The sequence below is a fragment of the Triticum urartu genome, chromosome 5A, assembly GCF_056163025.1.
Source record: "Triticum urartu cultivar PI428250 chromosome 5A, HENAU_Tu73, whole genome shotgun sequence".
NCBI classification, from domain to species: domain Eukaryota; kingdom Viridiplantae; phylum Streptophyta; class Magnoliopsida; order Poales; family Poaceae; genus Triticum; species Triticum urartu.
The window spans coordinates 433,728,073-433,752,048 of NC_141877.1; the positions used below are offsets into that span (position 1 = coordinate 433,728,073).

Genomic DNA, 23,976 nt, shown 5'->3' on the forward strand with positions numbered 1-23,976 from the left:
TCCTTCAACGCTACTTTCACGAGCAGCGCAGCAGCGGCGGCCGCCGATCCCACTCTCGGCATGAGGTACCGCTCCTTCGAATCGACATGACGTTCTTCTCATCTGCTCTCCCGCGTTCTGCTTCGCTTGTCTGAACCAAACAGCTTGGGAGAGTAGCCATAGCCTATGGCGGCCACTGGGCGTCCATAGCCGTTACCGGCCATCCATGACGTAACTACACACTACACATAGAACTACAGTACTTCATTATAGATTACTATGATCATCAGCCGTAATTATTTAGTACTGTAGTAATAGATAATAGATGTGAATACAAGAGAAGTTCTGCGGGCCAGTAAACACGATCAAAGCATAACCAAACCAATGTAACTGTGCGTGTCCATCTAAGAAAAATGTGCATATGTGTGACCAAAAAGTAGTACAGTAGAAAGAAAGAAGAACACAATGTTATAAGGGGCCTGCTACGCGTCCGCCGGCTGATATTTTTGAAAGACCAGCCGGCTCGCGAGCCGTCAGATTGCCGCATCAGGTGAGCCGAGCGTGCCTCAGAACTGCAACACAGGTCTTGTTGCAGAATTATTTTTGCAACATAGGTCTTGTTGCAGAAAATTTCCGCAACAGAGGTTTTGTTGCAAAAATTAGACCCGTCATAGACCATTGCAACACCGCATATTTTTCTGAAACATAGCCTCTATTTCGGAAGCGCGTTCGACAAAGAACGGCAATGCAAGCCTTCAATTGGACGCGTGTCATGCAGTGGAGGTGGCGGACACGGCCACTATGATCCGCCGGATGGCGATAAGCTTTTCCCATGTTATAAATACAGTCGTAGAGAAATTTCATCTTCTTCTTCTTCGATACGGACCGCTTCTTCATTTATGGGCAGTCCCAATCGCAACTCCAAGCATACATCAGCTGCCACTGCTGCGTCCACATCCCTCGTCACCTCCTCTACAACACCTGTGTTGTCTGTCATCACTGAATTCTCCACTGCATCCGTCGATACTGCCTCTGGCTCCTCCTCCTCCACCACGTCCGACCAGTCCTCCACGACGTCCGGCCAGTCCTCCTCCTCCACGACGTCCGGCCAGTCCTTCTCCAATTCACCCTCCACATTGCCCTCGTCGTTGCTGCCTGGCCTGCTAGTACCTTGTTCTCTGCAGAATAAACAATGCACACACACCTTGGTTAGCTACTCTTGAAGTTCAGATTAGAAATGGGCCTTCTATTACCGTGAAGGAATTCTGCAAGACCACGCAAAAGATAAAAAGCATGAATCAACACAAAGAATGCGTAACCTAGGATACGACTGGAATAGTTAGGAACAGTAAGGACTGAAAGAAGTGAAAGTAAGAGCAATGTGGTACATACTCATAGTCTGGTCGGATGTGAGCCATTCTTTTCTTGTTCTCCCTCCTTCCACACCAGCTCTTCAATTTTGGACAATCCAAAATACGCAGATCCTTCAGGTTGGTTAGTTTATTTATGCTGCCCGGCAAGGATTCCATGGCAGGGCATCTGTGGATGGCAAGCTTCTCAAGATTGGTGAGATCTCCTAACCATTCCGGCAGTGATGTGATACTGTCGCAGTCACTAAGATGCATCGACCCATGGGAGGTGAGTCCTTGCAAACTCTGCATGAACCCATCGATCCCTTCGCAGGACACAATCTTCAGTTCCCGGAGACAGGTGAGGTCAGCCAAGTGTTGTACTTTGTCCACCCGGCAATTGGACAAGCATAGAGATTGGAGGGAGGATAGGGCCTCAATAGTATCTGGTATAGTCCACAGATTGTCGCAATCTTTGACAGTTAAACTACGGAGGCCTGGGAGGCTGTGAAGCAAATGCCACTTATATAGAGTTTTCTTGCAGTTCTTCACCACCAGTTCATTTACTGAAACAGAGGTACAAGGGTGCCCTCCTCTGGAATGGACCATTAGTTTCACCAATTTCCAAGCTCTAGGCGTGAAAGGTATGAAGCACACCTTGTTACATTTCGTAATCACCAGTTCACCAATGGACGGGAGCATACACTCCTTACCATTTCTGTCGTATGTTGTCTTGAACTCTTCCAGGCTTTCCATATCATCCAACTCTAGGGTCAACTTGGGGAGTTGATTGAGTGTTGTTCGGTATTCACCGGTGAGGTCATTGATGTCAAATCTTGTGATGCTAGCCATCCTTCTGAAAACTGCTCGTCGGAGGTTATATAACAATAATAGTGGTGGTGGCTGGCTGCACCTCAGGAAGTCCTCAATGGTAACCTCTACAAGAGTATCAAAATGATAAAATATGGTTGCTGTCAACCAGGCTGAAAGGCGGGTCTCGTCACTATAACCATGTGTAGGATCAAAAGTATGTCTAGAGGGGGGTGATTAGACTACCTGACCAAATAAAAACTTAATCTTTTCCCAATTTTAATTTTTGGCAGATTTTAGCTATTTTAGGACAAGTCAAGCAATCATCACATAATTTAAGCAAGCATGCAAAGAGTATATAGGCAGCGGAAAGTAAAGCATGCAACTTGCAAAAATGTAAAGGAAAGGGTTTGGAGAATTCAAACGCAATTGGAGACACGGATATTTTTCCTGTGGTTCGGATAGGTGGTGCTATCCTACATCCACGTTGATGGAGACTTCAACCCACGAAGGGTAACGGTTGCGCGAGTCCACACAGGGCTCCACCCAAGGGTAACGGTTGCGCGAGTCCACACAGGGCTCCACCCACGAAGGGTCCACGAAGAAGCAACCATCCACAAAGGGTCCACGAAGAAGCAACCTTGTCTATCCCACCATGGCCATCGCCCACACAGGACTTGCCTCACTAGCGGTAGATCTTCACGAAGTAGGCGATCTCCTTGCCCTTACAAACTCCTTGGTTCAACTCCACAATCTTGTCGGAGGCTCCCAAGTGACACCTAGCCAATCTAGGAGACACCACTCTCCAAGAAGTAACAAATGGTGTGTAGGTAATGAACTCCTTGCTCTTGTGCTTCAAATGATAGTCTCCCCAACACTCAACTCTCTCTCATAGGATTTGGATTTGGTGGAAAGAAGGTTTGAGTGGAAAGCAACTTGGGAAGGCTAGAGATCAAGATTCATATGGTAAGAATAGAATGTCTTGGTCTCAACACATGAGTAGGTGGTTCTCTCTCAGAACATATAAGTTGGAATGGTGTGTGTGTTCTGATAGCTCTCTCATCGAATGAGAAGGAGGTGGAGGGGTATATATAGCCTCCACACAAAATCCAACCGTTACACAGTTTTCCAATCTCGGTGGGACCGAATCAATAAGCTCGGTCGGACCGAAAATGTAAACCTAGTGACCGTTAGTGATTTTCGGTGGGACTGACATGCAACTCGGTAGGACCGATATGGTTAGGGTTTGGGCATAACGTAATCTCGGTGAGACCGATTACACAAACTCGATGAGACCGAATTTGGTAATTAGCTAACCACCTTGAACTTCTGAGGCACATCAAACACATGTAGCAAGTTGATAGCATGGCCTCTGATCATCTTGTGATCTCCAGACTTGGGCAGTAAGGTGTGCCTTAGTATCCAATTGATCGTCGGGAGCCCTGACAGAAGGTAATGTACTGAGCCAAACTTGAAGGTATCAAGTCCTTCATTTGGGATCTCCTTGTACATATTTGACATTGAGTTGTGGTCCATCTTCTTCTTGGCATAGATATCCAAGTCATCATCTTGCTCCTCTGAGGCATTAATGATCTGTGCCCACTCAGCAACTGTGGATTGGTACCTTGTACCCTCAGACATCCATGTGATCCTCCCATCTGGATAAAAGTGAGCTGTGGAGTAGAACTGCATGATGAGTTCCTCATTCCACTTTGTGAGCTTCTGCCCAACAAAGTCAGCTACTCCACAAGCTATGAAGCTGTCTTGCACTCCAGGATAGTGCTCCTCATTGTCCTTGATGTATGTCCAATCAACCCATCGCATATCACAGACAATGGGCTTCTTATCTAGCAGCACTGTCTCATAAAAATCCTGCTGCTCCTTGGTGTGAAACCTGTAGTCCACGGCAGTCCTTCTCCTTGAAGCATATGGGTCTGCTTCTCTCCACTTTCTCAGTCCTGAATCTCTCCTGAGCTTCATGTCCTCAGCCACAGGATGAGCATCGTTGTGGTCTGGGATCTTGGGCTTTAGCTTCCTTAGGACATTCTCTTCCTCTTCTTCAGCAACAGTCTCAGGCACTGGGGCCTTATTCTTTTCAGCTGCAGGAATGCTTCTTGTGTTTCTCTTTGGCTTTGGCTTTGGAGCTGGCTTGACCTTGGAAGCAGCTCCCCCTGATTTTATGGCATCTCCCATTAGCTTGGGTGCCTTGGGTGCTGGTGCAGCTACTTCTTCTTCTTCTTCCTCTTCCATGATGGAAACTTTGCCAAGCACTCTAGCCACAGTCTTCTTCACCCTTTCCTTTCTTTTCTTGCTCTCAGCTGCAACTGACTCTATGGGCTTCTCAGTTGACATTCTGGCCTTTGACATTGGCTGCCTGCCTACTGGCCTTTTGATTTTCAGGCCTGGCTTAGTGCCTTGAGCTGTCTCAACTCTCTTGGAAGTGGCCTCTTCCTCTACCACATAGTCTTCATCTTCGGAATCAGAAGTCCTCTTCTTTCTCTGTCTCGTGGCAGTTTTTGGCAAGTTGTTAGGAGTGCTCCTGCTGCCTTCATCAGAAGAGCTGGAGGGACTAGTGCCCTCACTCATCACCACTTGCTGTTCTGACACATTCTGGCTATCACTTTGGTCTGACATGCTGTAAGCTCTGACTGCTGACCCTGTGAACAGATTATAGATGAGGTAGAAAAGATGAGCATCACAAAATGCAGAGATTTTTGCAAAAAGAATGATCCAAAAACTTAGTTTTAGTTTCCTACCGAAATCATCTCGGATCTATCGATTTTCAAACTCGGTGATACCGAAGCAGTTTTTGGAACCTAAACTAGTGAACTCGGTAGGACCGAGTCACAGTTCGGTGGCACCGAGACTGCTAGGGTTTCACAGAGTTCCAAAATCGATCACACCGATAAGTAATTCTCGGTCAGACCGAGTCTCACTTGTGCAATGGCATAAGCCAAATCGGTGGGACCGAGTTTTTCAACTCGGTGGGTCCGAGATGGTTTCGGCGAAAACCTAAACCTAGAATTTTCGAATCAAACCTAAACTACGGGCGTTTTGACTGGATAGAAGTTTATCAAACGTGGCTAGAATCAATATGATCACAATGTGCTAGGAATCAGATTGAGGAATAGCACAAAGATCAAGTCCATACCCTAGTTCGGCGGGGACTTGCTACGGCGGCAACGGCGGGGCAGAATTCCCGTTGACGGCGACGGAGACCAGCGACTGGAGGCGGCTGGCGGCGAGAAGATGATCCGGAGACCACGAGGGCAGAGCAGGCTATCGCGCGGGCGAAGGGGTTCGGAGAAATTTCCAAATTTTGCCCATGACTATATATAGCCCGACCCTGTCGGTGTGACCGAGTGGAACGACTCGGTGGCACCGAGATTCATAACTGCGTGCAGTTACTGAAACTCGGTGTGACCGAAAGGTTCAAATCGGTTGCACCGAGATCGAAAGCCTAGATCAACTTAATGATCTCGGTAGGACCGAAAGTGGAGTGTCGGTCAGACCGAGAATCATAAAGAGGTTTTGGAAGTTTAAGTCTATGACGAATCGGGGACTCCGAGCGCTCCTCACACAGAGTGGTTCGAATCTGACTTAATCAAATTTTGTGATGCAGCATGAATAGAGTTTGAGACGAGAAAAGTATAGATAGCTAGAGGAGGTTCTTAGGCATTCTTGTCCATCCACTTGGCAAAAGAAGATAAAACCAAACAATCAAAACAACAAGTGGATGTCCTCGAATGAGTAAAATATGCAACCAGCATGCTCACACAATAAGATGGCAAATGAAATATGTGACAAGGCATGCACAACCAATTCTAGCATCTATCAAGCAATTTGTGATGACTAGGTCATCTATATATGAGTATATTGACTTAGGAGTCAAGTGAGATCACTTGATCATAGGTCATACTCATCGTTTAAGCTCAAGTGGGGTTACCACTTTTACATAAAGCATTATTGTGTTCACATCTTTAGAGTTGCTTTAGCTCAAGTCTTAGAGTAAAGCTCCCCCTAGATGTGATATCCCCCCTAAGGGGGATGAACTAACCTTGGGTTTTGTCGATGATGACTTCATGTAGATATTGAAGATGTGGATGCTCAATGTTGATGTAGATCTCTTGGAGCTATCCATTTGAGTGAATTGCACTTCCAATACCTACATGGGTTAGTCCCACAAGGAACAAATAAGGATATCCATAGACATAGAGTGATGCACACAAAAGATGATGTCCATGAAAACTTTTAGGTTACCTTGTCCCTTGTCTTACCAACAAGAGGGTTTGTGACTCCTTGAACTAGTGCAAGATGTGGAAGTTGATTGCACTTGTTCTTGCCAAAATGATAAGAGTGAAGTATGTTGGCGGAGTCACCCTCAAGAACTCTCTAGTTCTTCTTCTTTTGGATCCACATCATCTTGATGGGAATCCGTGGAGTTGTAGTCATACTTGATGAAGTGGAGCTTGAAGTAGTCTTGGGAATCCACTTGACTAAGGTATTTGGAGCTTCTTCAAATGCATCAATTTCCTCTTGAAGCTTGTCCTTGCCTTTTTGCTTGTAGTCTTGTGGTGGAAGATCATCTTGAACTTGTGTCCCCTTGAAAGAAGTATACTTCTCTTGTCGAGGGACAAACTTTGTCTTGGGGTATTGATCTTCTTCCCACTCAACTCCATTGGCATTGAACTTTCGCTCAAAACCAACACCTTGATTCTTCTGGTGCATTCCTTGCTTGCGCACAATTTCCTCGAATTGCTTACTCCCGGCAAGGCTTTTGTACACTCCTTTCTCTATAATTCCCTTCAATAAACTATTTTCTTGCTCAAGTGTAACTTGGCTAAGAGAATCATTAGTGGAATCAAGAGAGCTACTAGAAGTAATAATATTGGATTTAACATGATCATTGTTACTGCTAGAGGAAGAATCTTTCTTATTACTAGATTTGACTTGAGGCATGTAAGTGGATAAGAGTAAATGCTTGGCAATGTAAGAAGAACTTTTCTTGCGGAGATCATCATTGATTGCCTTTAAGAACTCATGCTCTTGCTCAAGATTGAGCTTTTCAAAGCGTAATTTCTCATGAGCTCTTAAAAGCTCTCGATGATCTTCGAAGATAGTGTCATGAGCTAACTTAAGAATTTTTAGTTCTTTAGTTAGAGCCTCAATCTTCTCCTTATCATTGTCATTCATTTTATCTTGATTAGCATGATTAATTGGTCTTTCATCATAGTATTCATCACTAGAGTTGTCAACAAGCAAATCGTCACCTAACAAGTCATCTTCATCACTATTGAAATCAACATACTCGGGGTGTGTTACCTTAGAACCTTTGACCATGAAGCATCTTCCAATTCCTTCATTTGGTGAGTCAAATATGTCGTAGGAGTTGGTTGACACAAGTGCTAGACCGGCAACACCTTCATCTTGAGTATCTTCGGAGCTGGAGTGATAACTTCTCTCGGAGTGGCTGTCGGAGTCGGAGCCGGATACCCATTCACCAACATGAGCTTGATGTCTTCTTCTTGTGTAGCTCCTTGATGATTTTTCCTTCCTTTCCGAATCCTTACTTTTCCGTGAGTATCTTCGTTCATAACGATCATCTCTACTCCTTCTCTCTCTTGATGGTGATTCTTTGCTTCTTCTTCTTGGAGAATCTTCTCTTCTCTTGTAGGGAGCCATACACTCATTGGAATAGTGTCCGGGTCTTCCACAATTGTAGCAGTTTCGCTCTCGACTAGAAGATCTTTTGTCATTGTAGGACCTTGACTTGAAACTTCTATCTTTGCTTCTACTCTTGTAGAACTTGTTGAAGTTCTTCACCATTAAGCTCAATTCTTCATTGAAGTCTTGTTTCTCACTTGATGATGTAGGGGCTTCACATGAGGCTTTATAGGCACCACTTGATTTGTTATGAAGTTCCTCTTTATCCTAAGTGACATCTCATGAGCAACAATTCTTCCAATCACCTCCGTTGGCTTGAGATCTTTGTAATTGGGCATCATTTGGATCAATGTGCACACGGTATCATATTTTCCATCTAAGGCTCTTAGAATCTTCTTGATGATGAATCTATCGGTCATCTCTTCACTTTCTAAGCCGGCAATCTCATTTGTGATGAGAGCAAGCCTAGAGTACATTTCGGCGACACCTTCACCATCCTTCATCTTGAACTTGTCAAGTTGGCTTTGAAGCACATCCAACTTGGATTCTTTGACAGAGTCGGTACCTTCGTGCATATCAATCAAAGTGTCCCAAATTTCCTTTGCATTCTCAAGGCGGCTGATTTTCTTGAATTCTTCGGGGCACAATCCGTTGAAGAGAATATCACAAGCTTGAGCATTGTATTGCAACATCTTCAACTCATCCGCGGTAGCTTCACGGTTCGGTTCTCTCCCATCAAAGAAGTCACCTTGCAAACCAACACACACAATAGCCCAAACGGCGGGGTTATGTCCAAGAATATGCATTTTCATTTTATGCTTCCAACTAGCAAAATTAGTACCATCAAAGTAAGGACCTCTACGGTGATAATTTCCCTCGCTAGACGCCATACTCTCCTAGGTTGTGAAACCAAGGCTATGACCACCAAAAGCTATGGAGATCAAGCAAATGGAGACCAAAGCTCTGATACCACTTGTAGGATCGAAAGTATGTCTAGAGGGGGGGGGGTGATTAGACTACTTGACCAAATAAAAACTTAACTTTTCCCAATTTTAGTTCTTGGCAGATTTTAGCTATTTTAGGACAAGTCAAGCAATCATCACATAATTTAAGCAAGCATGCAAAGAGTATATAGGCAGCGGAAAGTAAAGCATACAACTTGCAAGAATGTAAAGGGAAGGGTTTGGAGAATTCAAACGCAATTGGAGACACGAATGTTTTTCCCATGGTTTGGATAGGTGGTGCTATCCTACATCCACGTTGATGGAGACTTCAACCCACGAAGGGTAACGGTTGCGCGAGTCCACACAGGGCTCCACCCAAGGGTAACGGTTGCGCGAGTCCACACAGGGCTCCACCCACGAAGGGTCCACGAAGAAGCAACCACCCACAAAGGGTCCACGAAGAAGCAACCTTGTCTATCCTACCATGGCCATCGCCCACATAGGACTTGCCTCACTAGCGGTAGATCTTCACGAAGTAGGCGATCTCCTTGCCCTTACAAACTCCTTGGTTCAACTTCACAATCTTGTCGGAGGCTCCCAAGTGACACCTAGCCAATCTAGGAGACACCACTCTCCAAGAAGTAACAAATGGTGTGTAGGTAATGAACTCCTTGCTCTTGTGCTTCAAATGATAGTCTCCCCAACACTCAACTCTCTCTCATAGGATTTGGATTTGGTGAAAAGAAGGTTTGAGTGGAAAGCAACTTGGAAAGGCTAGAGATCAAGATTCATATGGTAAGAATGGAATGTCTTGGTCTCAACACATGAGTAGGTGGTTCTCTCTCAGAACATATGAGTTGGAATGGTGTGTGTGTTCTGATAGCTTTCTCATCGAATGAGAAGGAGGTGGAGGGGTATATATAGCCTCCACACAAAATCCAACCGTTACACAGTTTTCCAATCTCGATGGGACCGAATCAATAAGCTCGGTCGGACCGAAAATGTAAACCTAGTGACCGTTAGTGATTTTCGGTGGGACTGACATGCAACTCGGTAGGACCGATATGGTTAGGGTTCGGGCATAACGTAATCTCGGTGAGACCGATTACACAAACTCGATGAGACCGAATTTGGTAATTAGCTAACCAGAGAGTTGGTCAGGCAAACTCGGTGGGACCGATTTGCTCTTTCGGTGAGACCGAGTGGAACTCGGTGAGACCGAAAAGTTACAAAGGGGAAACACTGAGTTTACATTGCAATGTCGGTGGGACCGATTCGCTCTTTCGGTAAGACCGAAAAGTTAAGAAAGGGAAACAGAGAGTTTGCAACCCCATCTCGGTGAGACCGAGATCCTTATCGGTAGAACCGAATTGCTAGGGTTTGGTAGTGGCTAATGACAAGTGAAATTCGGTGGCGCCGGATAGGAAGAATCGGTAGGACCGAGTTTGGCTTAGAGTTTAGGTCATATGTGGATATGGGAAAGTAGTTGAGGGTTTTGGAGCATATCACTAAGCACATGAAGCAAGAGGCTCATTAAGCAACACCTCATCCCTCCTTAATAGTATTGGCTTTTCCTAAAGACTCAATGTGATCTTGGATCACTAAAATATAAAATGAAGAGTCTTGAGCTTTTGAGCTTGAGCCAATCCTTTGTCCTTAGCATTTTGAGGGTTCCACTTTTACATCCATGCCATGCCAATCATTGAGCTTTCCTGAAATAATCATCTTGGAATAGCATTAGCTCAATGAGCTATATGTTGTTATGAATTACCAGAACCACCTAGGGATAGTTGCACTTTCACCATGTAACTCAAGGCACTGCAGATGTGCTGGCAATAATTTTCCTAACAGGGTATTGTCCTCCATGGATACTTGGGAGCCCACAGTCCAGCAAAGTTTCAACTTTTGAGTCCTTCCTTCCAGTGCCATTCTTATTTGCCCCGCATCTTTTCGAGTCTTCACGTTTTCAGGACAGCTTATCTCAAGCTCTTCCAAGTTTGCATCCTCGAGCTGAGCAATGTTTCTGATATTATATTCTCCATTATCAGCTTTAACCACAAGCTGACAACTTTTCAAACTGCGGCAGTTCCTCACATTTATTGACTTAAGAGGCCTGATTTCACCTATCCTTTTGGGTATGCTCTTCAGTCTAATGCAACCTGAGAGGTCCAGTGTTTGCAGATTGTTGAGTTCACCTAAACTTTCAGGAAGATCACTGAGAAATCTATTATGAGATAAATCCAAATGCTCGAAACTGGAAAAGCCACTGATGCATTCCATAAATTCATGAGTTCGCTCTACTGACTGTGAGTAAAAGATAGGATTCAGGAACATGGATAGGTTCAAATACTTTATTTTGGTGAGCTGGCCCAAAACATCTTTTAGCCCTTCGAGACACGACTGCTGTTGAGCAAGATAACAGCAACGGTTTGACAAGTTCAAGTGCTGGAGATTGGTAAGCCCGCCAAGAGCTTTCTCGACCCCTTCAAAACAAGACCAGAATGATAAATCTAGGTGTGCCAAATTCTCTAGCTTCCCAAATGATTCTGGCAGGTTACCTAGTCCATGGCAACATGATAAGTCAATGTGCAACAAATTTATTAAATTCCCAAATGACTCAGGCAGATTTAATAGCCCGCAGCAACCTGACAAGTTGATGTGGACCAAAATTTTGAGATTGCCAATTGATTCCGGTAAGTTTACCAATCCAGAGCAGCCTGATAGGTTCATGTGCAGCAAACATATTAGCTTCCCAAACGAGAGAGGCAGACTAACTAATCCAGAGCACCATGATAAGTTGATGTGCACCAAATTTATTAGCTTACATAATGATTGTGGCAGTTTTTCTAATCCAGAGCAGCCTGATAAATCGGTATGCTTCAAACTAGTCAGCTTCCCAAATGAATCTGGCAAATTTACAAGTCCATAGCATCTTGATAAGTCAATATGCAACAAATTTGTCAGCTTCCCAAATGATTCCGATAGATTTACTAGTCCAGAGCAACCCGATAAGTCGATATACGCCAAACTTATTAGCTTCCCAAATGATTCAGGTAGATGTATTAGTCCAGAGCAGCCTGACAAATTAATATACAACAAATTTAGTAGATCTCCAAGTGAGTCCGGTATAATAACTAGTCCAGAGCAGCCTGATAAATTAAGATATTCCAAATGCCTCAACTGACAGATAGAATTTGGTAAGTTCAGCATCGATCTGTCATTCAAATCCAAGACACGCAGGCACCTGGAATATGCAAACGAATCATCACTGAGTTCCATTTTGCCAGAGCCCACATAACGTAGCGCCCTTGTGTGGGCAGACAATTTATTGGATAACTTCAAATCAGTAACCAGTACATAGCAGCAGTCCTTATTAGAGCATAATTCCTGCTGATAAGATGTCTCCGCTGTATAATGTATGGTACGCATAACATTTTTTGCAAGGCCATGCACCATACGGTTAATAGTGAACAAGATTGTACTCTTATCACTATTTCCACTAGTCTGCAACAAACGCATAAAGCGTGTTAGAGAATTTATGTTTTATCAGTTGCCTTACAAAATTCAGAGGTAATTTTTTTTTCATGCCAACATTTTGGAAAAAGGTAAAATAAGACCTAACGAACCATTCTGCCAAGCCAAATTATGAGCATGCTAAAAATTTAATAATAAAAGAATTGAGCGTAAAATTTGTGTTGGCCTATCCATACTTTGGCATAGCAAACATTGGAAGCAAACCAATTAAGCCCAAAGTCTTTTGAACATAGCGTGGAGTAACTCACCGAAACTGGCATTGTTGTTTGAAGAAGTGACATACCCAGAAGCATCGTAATATACTGTTCACCAAGTTGTTTCACAGAGAATCTGTCGGATTGCTCAATAAGACCGAGAGAATTCCATTGATAGATCAGATCATCTTTAGCTATGGTGTGACCATATTGGAACATCATAAAGTAGGTAAAGCATAGCCGTAAGCTCGACGGCATACTAGTGTATGCTAACACGAGGAATGGCTTGCTGATGCAGTCATATGCCCATACATCACTGTTCAATACTTCTGCCCATCCTGTAGCATCTTTGTATAGTAGCATGCCCCCAAGCACCGCAGCTGCTAACGGTGAACCCTTACACTTTTTTGCAATCTCGGCACCAATTTGCTCCAACCCTTGCTTGTCAAACGATCTACCTTCAAAGCGACTTCGTTGTTTGATTATTGTCCAGCACATGTCATCACTCAATCACTAAAAGGCACATACATTATCTATGTTTGTTTCATATATCCGAATATAGATATTTTCGCCTGTTGCTATCAAGATTACCTCACTATGATTGTCCCATTCCCTTAGCATACCTCCCAACTTTTCGCTCTCATCCGATGATAGCTGTGTGTTATCTAAAACAACAAGTACCTTAATACCATTATCAAATAGCTGATGAAGGCGCTTCCTTACATACTCCATGTTGTCATTTGAATCACCGCTGATCTCTTCCCCTGATACCTGAGAAATTATGGCCTTCCCCATCTCCTGCAAGGGAAAATTCCCTGAGCATTGGAACCACACTCGGGAGTAGTCTTTGAATCGGCTATGGCTGAAAACCATTTGCGCTAATGTTGTCTTGCCGCTGCCATCCTCACGCCAACCAATTTGAACTATGATGTGGTGCCCTTTTTTCATAAATATACTTTCCATTATCATCTGCATTTCTTTATCCCTTCCTACAATCGTTGGTTCTTCAAACTCTTTTACATCAATAACTTGTGGCTCGATGGTTGCATCGGAATCAGATGACATAAGATTGAATTCATCCATGTCGACTCATAGCTTGCAGACTTCTTCTTTTATCTTCTCCATCTTACCAGCCATGAGATTCTTCTTCTCAGGGGCATTGGCACGCGGTATCATCTTCGTCAACTGCAATGAATCAGTTCTTAACCAGTTAGAAGGTACATACACCTTGAGGTATGCAAGGAGCTAAGAATACTCACACGGTCGACGAAACATGAATACTCTTATACATACCTTACGCGCAGACGGTGTCATGGTGTCTTGCAACACGTCCAAGATATCATAGGCGGCCTTAACGACCCGCCTCAGCCAGTCCCGCACCTTCTTCCCCTGCAGGTCAAGTTTGTGTATTTTGTGACCTATGGATCTCGTAGCCTATGACAGGATCTGAGCTTTTCTTCAAAATGTTTAAGGATGGTGAAGTAACATACCTCCATTTGCTGGGGGGCATCTTCTAGCAGCGGCTGTATGGCTTCCGGTGTCCCCATTATTTCCTTCGATCCCTCTTTGGGGACATCATCCTTAAAACAAAGACACCGCCTCTCTGCGTCCTCCAGCAGCGGATGTATGGCCTCCAGCATCTCCATTATTTCCTGCAAATCGCCGGTGGCCTTGTCTCCAACGGCGATGGTGGATCTGAGCTTCGTGCATAAGCTTTGGACAATGGCTTGGGCCATGGCTGCTTCTTTCTTCTCCATCCAAAATCAAGAAGCTTCTACTGGAGCCAACAATTGGATGGGGATGATGCAGCGCAGGGCAGAGGACCGTTTGTCCACCTCGTGGCTCACAGAGCAAAGCTAGGAGCAAAGGAACCGGCTGGAGCTACACATCAGGCACTAATTATGTAAGCAACAATAACTTCCTCAGTTTGTCTCGAAAAGAAGACCAGCCAGTTTGAGGCTACCGACAATGAACAAAGTTCTGAAAGCAACAATGGATAAGTGCACTCGACGCTGTAAAGCGGTTCAAAGTCCCTCTCGGACCGATTCGATTCGATATACACTGGAGAAAGCGAACTAAAGTAAATGATTCCTTGTGTCGAACCAAAGCCAACTGTAATGAATGGAGGGCATGCTCCTTCTCTCCTGTAGTCCGCGCTTAGCGTCTCACTTCAAGTTTATTCTTCTCTCTCCTCCATTGTTGCACAACAAGATTGCAGGTTAGGGTTCAGAAATTAAATTAGATAGTATTATGGCTTAATTAAATGGGGGCAAGTAGAACATGTGACCGCTGGCTAGCGTAAGGATTCCATTTTTGGTGACCAGAGGCGAGATCCACCATGGCTTTCTATAGATTTGGGTGGACAGCAAGAGGAGTCGGGAAGGAGAGAAGGAACGCAAGGAAGAAGAAAACATGCAGTGTTTCTCCCTTTTTCTTTATTCTCTGTGCTGTGGTGGGCTCAACAGTCGAACTTTTTCTCCTTGTTGCAAGATGGAGGAATCAGTCGACCCTACACACCGGAGCAAAAACGATAGCGATTCAAAGCATTTCACTGCTGCTGGTGACGGTGCAGACGGGTTCGCTGCTGGTGCTGCAGGCCATCGAAGGGAATGATATGAGCATGGCCGGTCAATCAATGGAGTCGTCTTTAGGGAAATCAAGGATTTTGCTTGATTGAACCTTGCTCGTTTTAATATTTGTCACAGCCAAGGCCATGTAATATTTGACAGAAAAAAGGGCATGCAATAAAGTAGTAGATCATACTATCTCTACACACGCTGCAAAGTGTGACCCTCTGTATGTTCATCAACAGCGCCCGTCCGCCCCTCAAATATCTGCCCGTGTCCGCTGCTCTCGCGTCCGCAACCCCGCCACCGCCTGCCTCCCTGTCGGCCACCCCTCCCCTCCACCACAACCTAGATCTGATTAGCCCACCTAAATCCAGCGAGACAACCCGCCAGGCGTGGCTCTCCATCTCGGCGCAGGCGAGCGCTGTGCGACGTCCTGTGGAGGTGCTGAGATCTATATCTCTGGCCTCCCCCCAGTGCGAGGTCGAGCTGAGATCCGCGGTTGGGGTCGAGCTGGGGAGCTGCTCCGGATTGGGAGATTATTGGTTTGCCGGCGGAGTTAGACATGTTCGAGAGGGAGGCGCAGCGTGCGGCGAGAGCAGTTACAAATGCTCGCCGTACTCTGGCGCTCAGGGCCATGTCGCGGACATCCGAGCAGGACCGGCAGAGAACTTTTGCGGGAGGAGAGCTGACAGTGGAGAGAATCCTATACTGGGCTGCAAGGGAGGCGGGATCGCAATCTAGAGAACAGAGGAGGAGATGGAGATTGTTCAGGGAGAATTTGGATTGAGTTTGTCGATTTGTGGTGTGGGATTGGTCCGATCTGATGCTCAATCCACGCCTCCAGATTCTCCGGTTCGAGCAGTGCGCGGTAGTGAAGGTTGATGAGCAGCGTGGCCGCTGGTGTTGGTGACGACGTCTCCTGAGAGGAAGGTCAACGAAGGGCAACGTGTCTCTGCCAGGAGGGCCCTACTTGTCGGGGGCTATACAGCAGGGCGGGCTGACCAGGTGACACCTGGCTTGTCCTGGTTGGCCAGTATCTCCCCCGAGCATCGGGTAGTGGCGCCTATGTAGAAGACGCCTTCTGCCGAATATAATAGCATAGTGGACAGGCTCGCAAATCAATCCCGAGATAGGGTTCGTTGTTGTTGCAAAGATATCCTTGATTCGCTGGTGTGGATTAGGAAGGATCTGTTTGTTAGTGGTGAATTTACTACTAGAGACTACTATCCAACAGGGTTTTCAGATCATCTACCTATCCCAAAGCAATTTAGTTTCTTCAGATTGTTGGGTTAGGAGAACTGTGAAAATTCCATTTGCTGTTGTTGTCAAATGGATGGCTGGGGGTGGGAGAGATCAGAGTTCTCGTGGAGGAGGAAGATATGCTACGGGCAGGGGGCGTAATGAGACATGACGAGTTGGGACAACCAATCACAAACCAATATGGGGGGGGGGGGGGGGGGGGAGGTCCAGAATCGGCCTGCTCGTCCTCCTGGGATCCCGCAGCGGTCTCCCATCTCTATCTACTCTAGGCCTCCAATTGTTCTCATGGCATAGCCTGCTCATATGATGCCCTCGGGCCAGATGTTTGCAAGCTACCCATCATGAGGGCAGAACAGTCAGTTCCAAGCTATGGGACAGTGGCCACAACAACAATAATACCTTTATCAGTTTATGCCTGTTCAGCCAGGTTTGGTGCCTTACCAGCAGCAGGCTCCATATAACGGCGGAGATATCTCTAGAGGGAGTGGGCAATCTTTGCAATCTGGTGTTGGGGAACGTTGCATGGGAAACAAAAAATTTCCTACACTCACCAAGATCAATCTAAGAGATGACCATCTACGACAGGAGAGATTGGATCTACACACCCTTGTAGATTGCTAAGCGGAAGCGTTAGGACACGTGGTTGATGTAGTCGAACGTCTTTACGATCCAATCATGATTCGTCCCACGAACTCCAATCTAGTGCCGAATGGACGACACCTCTGCGTTCAACACACATACGGCTTGATGACGCCTTCACCTCCTCGATCCAGCAAGCGATGGTGAAGTAGTAGTTCGAGTCCTCCGATAGCACGATGACGTGATGGCGGTGGTGGTGGAAAAATCTCAGCGGAGCTTCACTAAGCACTAGGAGAAGAAGATGGACTACGAGGGAGAGGAAGGGCATCACCGTGGTGTGGAGATGTGCTCAAGGGTGCGGCTGCCCTCTCTCTACCTATCTCTATATATATAGGGGGAAGGGAGGAGGAGGGGGCGCCCTAAATCTCATCTTGGGGGCGGTGGCCAAGGCAGATGGGGCGCCCCCTAGGGAAACCCTAGGGTGGTGAGGGAACCCTAGGGGAGGACCCACCTCTCCTGGTTATGTGGGATGGGGTGAGGGGGCGCATATAGCTTCTTAGTGGGTTGGTTTGCCCCCCTGGCCCATGGGGCCCCAACACTTGCCCCCCTCCCCGAAACCCCTTTCGGTCATCCTGGTCATCACCCGGTACCCCCGGAATACTTCTGGACTCCAATACCCTTCGTCGAATATATCAATCTTCACCCTCGGATCATTCCGGAGTTCCTCGTCATGTCCGGGATCTCATCCGGGACTCCGTACAACCTTCGGTAACCACCATAATGACTCAACTATACTTATATTGTCACCAAACATTAAGTGTGTAGACCCCACAGGTTCGAGAACTATGCAGACATGATCGAGACACCTCTACGGTCAATAACCAATAGGGAGACCTGGATGCCCATAATGATTCCTACATATTCTATGAAGATCTTTATCGGTCGAACCTCGATGTCAAGAATTCAGCCCAAGATTCGATCGTCGGTATCTTCATACCTAGTTCAATTTCGTTATCGAAAAGTCTCTTTACTTCGTTCGTAATACAAGGTCCTGCGACTAACTCCTTACACTGGTACGCTTCGGTGCTATACAAATGATTTTTAACCCCTTTTCACGACGACATTTGGAACCGTCGCCAAGTGAGTGTGGGCGATAGGGGGTCCTTCCCACACGACCCAGAAATCGTCGGGGATAGGCCCTCTTGGGACACCAAATGAGCTCATGTGCGATCGGGCGAGGCATCGAAACCTAATCATTTTCATAGGTATGTACATCCCACACGATGAATCCCAAAAAACATTTTCGTAAGTATGTAGGTCCCACACGATGAATCCCAGAAAAACATTTCCGTAGGTATGTATATCACACACAGTCAATCCAAGGAATACATTTCTGTTCTTATGTACATCCCACACAGTCAATCCAGGGAATATGTTTCCGTTCATATGTACATCCCACACAGTTTTTATGTGTAGGCTCATGTGTGAAAGGTGTAACTATTACACATGGTCTACCTTGGTTAAGTGTTTGCTTTTATCAACTACATCACACACGATTTAATAAAGAAAACTGTGTGGCATTGGGCTATCCATCGCAAGCGCTTTTACTACTAGAATCGTTTGCAAAGGTCCATGACACATTTAGCAGGTTTATTATTTTATAATTAATAATTTCAGTATTACGCAAATTCACATTTCATATGGAACAACTGTTTTTCCAATTTCATATCAGGCACATAAATATATTATAACAACACAGTACGATAGTTATATGAAAACAACACAATACAGCATATAGCTAGTTCAACTTCATAAGAACAATATATTCATTTCCCTAATTGAGATCATCCAGGCTCGTCTTATCCACCTCTATTTTCAGTTCAGTAAGAACTTGTTTTGCACTGACCAACTGGGAAAGTGCCTCCTCCTTCGCCAACATCATCTTAGCAAAGTTTGATTAAAAAAATCTAAGCTCATTCCCCACCTTCCTCTTTTTACCCCGCATCTTCAAATAATCTTCAGCTTTGACAACAGTTTCTTTAAGCCTGCGTCTATTCTCTTCCTCATACATGCTCCAGAGCTTCGCTAGGCACATCTTCAAATACTCTGGCCACTCTTAATCAACCCACTCCAAGTAAAAACACTTCCGTTCATTTTATAATATTTAAAATTAGATCAGTAACAATTGTAGAAAAAATGGGTTTATAACAACATAGAAAATCACTAATGTTTATTTTAAAAAGCTGAAGAAACATGTTAATTATGACATATCTTCTTAAAAAGATCAATGTGCAAATGAATTAATTTCTACCGAGACAACAACCAAATTCTGGAACATGAGAAGCTATAATTAACTCCAAGAACGCTACAAGTTCTTACTCATGTACAATAAATAACAAATTGAACATTTTATGAGGAAGGTAAATATAACTGCAACAACATAGCGACAGTGTTTAGATGACAACAAATTGATATTAACAGGTGTGTACATGCACAAATTTAGTAACATAGAACTAATAGCACTAAGGCCATCCACTATGTATGCCAACACTGGGTTAAAGACAACTGTTGCTACATCTCGCACCGATGCCCTGCACTGGCGAGCTGATGCAGTGGAAAAAATCAGGTACCCGGACTCCGGAGCACATAGTTGCTTCGATGCCCAGTTCCTTCGTGCCATAAATATTTAGTATTTTACTGCTTGACTGCTCGGATGTGTGGACCAAAGTTGGTTGCACAAACTGCTGAAGCGGTGCCAAATATTTTTCTAATGGCACCGCTGATGAGATTGCAAAAATTTAGGATACTAGGTACAAACTGTGACACTGTCTTAGGATGTGTTTGGTTGAAGGTGTGGTATGAATGGGTTGGGACCGCGATAGTGTCTGAATCACATCTAACAAATGATTTGTAACAATGAAAGAGGGTCTAACCTTCTCTGCACATGGCAGAAACTTCCTCCCACTGTCCACAGATTCAAACGCGATTAGTTTCACGCATGGAGATTGATGGTGACAATGACCAGATAGATCTTCAGCCACCCTGCTCCATTCGTTGCCACTGATGGTCCTAGGGAGCTATAAGAGGAAGAAATGACTCAAATCGACTGCCGGGTAAAAATCCTTCATTCCAAGTCATAGCCTGAGAGAGAGAGAGAGAAGAGAGAGGCATACCCGGGTGGTGAAGGAGTCGTCGCCGGAGGAGGAACCGTTGGAGTGGTCTTTGAAGAAGACCATGGCGACCCTGGCGATAGATGCGAGACGACGAGAGCAAGGAAGCGGCTATGGCTTAGGAAGGAAGGAAGGAAGGAAGGAGGAAACATGGAAAATGTGACTTGTGGCCGAGGAGAAAAGGGGTGGGGAAGGGGGGAGGGGGCGGGGTAGATATTTTGGCGGTAGGCCAAAATTTTGGAAATATGGAGGGTAACTTTGCGTGCGGTGCCGCCGGATCATTCACTTTGAACGATTGTGTGCATCACAAACGATTTTTCCGCTTTACGCACATGAGATGAGTTTGATAATTCAAATTTTGGTGGAAATTTCCCCGGGTACGTCATTGCATAATTTAACATCGCTTGCTAATTTGGGCACACAAAAGAGCGTAGAGCAGATAGACCACACTTACTGAGTCGAGCAATTTTAGTAATTAAACAAAGCTAGCTGACCTAAACATTGCTCTAACGAAAGACCAACATTAAAAACAAAGCCTAAGTACACATAATTTTGACAAATCCGCCGTCGCGCCAGCCTATGCATCATCGGTGTGAGACGAGATGTCGATGACTTGTCCTAGCGACATGCCGCCGTTGGTGGACTCTGCGCCCCCTGCTGAAGTCGAGCGCGTCCTCAGCGTCGGCCTCAAGGTTGTAGTACTCATAGTAGTGGCTGCGCCATAGCTCGCACCGGTACTCCACCGCCGATTCCTCTATGGACAGACTCTTCTCTACCTCGACCTCGGCCACGCGCAACTCCTCCTAGCGCCCCTCGATCCTCGCCGCCTCCTGCATCTCCAGCTCCCGCTCGGTGACCTCATGAGGAAGCAGGTGCTCCATGGCCACCGCCGCCTTCTCGGACGTGGGTTGCATGCTGGAGTCCGAGGTGGCTTGGAATATCTTGGCGTGTGCATCCTCGATCTTGGCATGGATGGCCTCGACCCGGGCCAGGGCTACATCGGCGGGACGGATGGCAACTCGAGCGCTCTCGGTGTTTGCAGCCGCCGTCGCAGCAGCAGCTGCAGCCGTCTTGGCTGCTGCAGCTGCCCTGTCGGCTGCCGCAGACGCCCTCTCGGCGGAAGTGGCCGTGCTCAATGTGGAAGCGACGACACTCTTGGCGTAGGCGGCGGCGCTCTCGGCGCAGGCGGCGGCGCTCGGGGGGGACGGGGGAACGGGGCCATCGTACGAGCCTTCATGAAGTGTTTCCACGGCGTCATCTTTGCAAGAAGGGGGTGTGGGAATGGGGATCGGGATTCGTGGATTCGGGGGTTGCCGGCTCTGGAGAAGACGAGCCGGCGAAGCTTAAGGAGGTAGACTTAAATAGACCCAGATATTTTCATCGCAAACGGTTCCCAGAAAATAACCGTGTGTGATGTTGTAGATATTTTTTATTAGCTGTGAAAGACGAATTTGGAGTAAAGTGGCAATGGATGGTGTTTTAAATGAACGAGAAATTTTGTAGTACTAATACAATTGTCATGTCAAATTTTGGAAAATTTTAGGGGTCATTTGAACTTTTAAGACATTTAAAATGATTTTCTAGTCATTTAATGACCGTAATTGAAATTTGAACTACATGTACATGCAACAGCTAACCATAACGGTTTGAAAAGTCATATGTTGTGTACTTGTGTGCGATTTAATTCCATGTGCGGTAAATTGGAAGGATTTTTCAAACATATTGGTCTAACGGCTATGACATAATTAAGCATGGAGTGCCATGGCATTTAAATTTCAATACATTTAAAAAATATCAGAAACACATGAAACCTTGGTTGATGTAATGTCATGCCATCAAGATGATGTGGTAAAAATTTGGCATGTATGACGAAAGTTTGGACACACACCCCTCACAAACCGGAGCAACTCATTATAAGGCTCGTGGTTCTGAGAGGGAACAATGCATGTTTGATGACGAACGGGAGATAGTTTCCTCTTACGGCCTTTAATTTTTTTTCCTACGTTTAAGGTGCACTACTACGACCGTAATGTGAAAATTTGGAAAATTTTAGGGGTCATTTGATCTTTTAAATACATTGAAGTGATTTTCTAGCGATTTAATGACCGTAATTCAAATTTGAACTACATCTACATGCAACGCCTAACCATAACGATTTGAAAAATCATATTTGTGTACTTGTGTGTGAGTTAATTCCATGTGCAGTAAATTAGAAGGAATTTTCAAATATATTTGTCTCACGACATGGACACATGCATATGTATGCATGGAGTGACATGGCATTTTAATTCCAAAAAATCAAAAAAATAGAAACACATGAAGCGTTGCTTGATGTAATGTCATGCCACCAAAATGATGTGGTCAAAAATTGACATGTTTGACGAAAGTTTGGACACACCCTCCTCATAAACCGGAGCAACTCACTAGAAGGCTCGTGGTTTCGATAGGGAACAATGCATGTTTGATGGCGAACGGAAGATAGCTTTCTCTTACGGCCTTTAATTTTTTTTACGTTTAACGTGCACTACTATAATTGTAATGTGAAAATTTCTATGGGCCATTTTATCTTTTAAAGACATTTAAATGATTTTCTAGTCATTTAATGACCGTAATTCAAATTTGAACTACATCTACATGCAATGGCTAACCATAGCAGTTTGAAAAATCATATTTGTATACTTATGTGCGAGCTAATTCCATGTGCAGTAAATTAGATGGAATTTTCAAACGTATTGGTCTCACGACATGGACACATACATATGTATTCATGGAGTGCCATGGCATTTTAATTCCAAGAAATTAAAAAATGATCAGAAAAACATGAAACCTTGCTTGATATAATGTCATGTCACCAAGATGATGTGGTAAATAAATTGACATGTTTGACGAAAGTTTGGACACACACCCCTCACAAACCGGAGCAACTCACTAGAAGGCTCATGGTTCCGAGAGGGAACAATACATATTTGATGACAAACAGGAGATAGCTTCCTTTTACGACCTTCAATTTTTTTTCTATATTTAATGTGCACTAATACAACTGTACTATGAAAATTTGGAAAATTCTATTTGTCATTTGACCTTTTAAAGACATTTAATAGATTTCTAGCCATTTAATGACCGTAATTCAAATTTTAACTATATCTACATGCAACGGCTAACCATAACGGTTTGGAAAATTATATTTGTGTATTTGTGTGCGAGTTAATTCTATGTGCAGTAAATTAGAGGAAATTTTCAAACATATTGGTCTCACGGCATGGACAGATGCATATGTATGCATGGAGTGCCATTGCATTTAATTCCATAAAATTAAAAAATGATCAGAAAAACTTGAAACCTTGCTTGATGTAATGTCATGCCACCAAGATGATGTAATAAAAAAATTAGCATGTTTGACGAAAGTTTGGACACACACCCCTCACAAACCGGAGCAACTCACTAGAAGGCTCGTGGTTACAAGGGAACAATGTATGTTTGATGACGAACAGGAGATAGCTTCCTCTTATGGCCTTTAATTTTTTTTCTACGTTTAATGTGCACTAATACAACTGTACTGTGAAAATTTGGAAAATTCTAGCGGTCATTTGACCTTTTAAAGACATTTAAGTGATTTTCTAGCCATTTAATGACCGTAATTCAAATTTGAACTACATGTACATGCAATGGCTAACCATAATGGTTTGAAAAATCATATTTTTGTGTATTTATGTGCGAGTTAAAAAATCATCAGACGATGTAAATATCTGGTGATCAAAAAAGAAAATGTAAAGATCTGGAAGATAACCGCCCCCCACACGATTGGCACTCTATCTCGCAGCTCGATGTTTGGTAGGTGAGTGGCGGGGATCATTAATCAGACACGATTTTGTATTAGAAACCGCCAGCTATTATGTTCACACACAGATTTTGCTGCGGGAATC

General features: G+C 44.7%; 1 protein-coding gene across 6 annotated transcripts; it reads right to left on the bottom strand.

Annotated features, from left to right (window-relative positions):
• Positions 1-265: 265 nt before the first annotated feature.
• Positions 266-14,419, bottom strand: LOC125509481 (uncharacterized). Of its 6 annotated transcripts, none has more exons than XM_087526330.1 (6): positions 13,965-14,419; positions 13,768-13,863; positions 12,529-13,659; positions 11,572-12,250; positions 1,372-11,463; positions 266-1,157 (listed from the first exon to the last, which is right to left on the bottom strand). In XM_087526330.1, the coding sequence occupies exons 3-5, from the start codon at positions 12,970-12,972 to the stop codon at positions 10,514-10,516; spliced, it is 2,073 nt and encodes a 690-aa protein (XP_087382456.1). In that variant the 5' UTR covers positions 12,973-13,659; positions 13,768-13,863; positions 13,965-14,419; the 3' UTR covers positions 266-1,157; positions 1,372-10,513. The 6 variants fall into 6 exon arrangements, with proteins under 6 accessions (XP_087382456.1, XP_087382454.1, XP_087382455.1 ...); XM_087526328.1 differs by having other exon boundaries at positions 1,372-6,303; positions 6,399-12,250; XM_087526329.1 differs by having other exon boundaries at positions 1,372-2,266; positions 6,196-12,250.
• Positions 14,420-23,976: the final 9,557 nt, after the last annotated feature.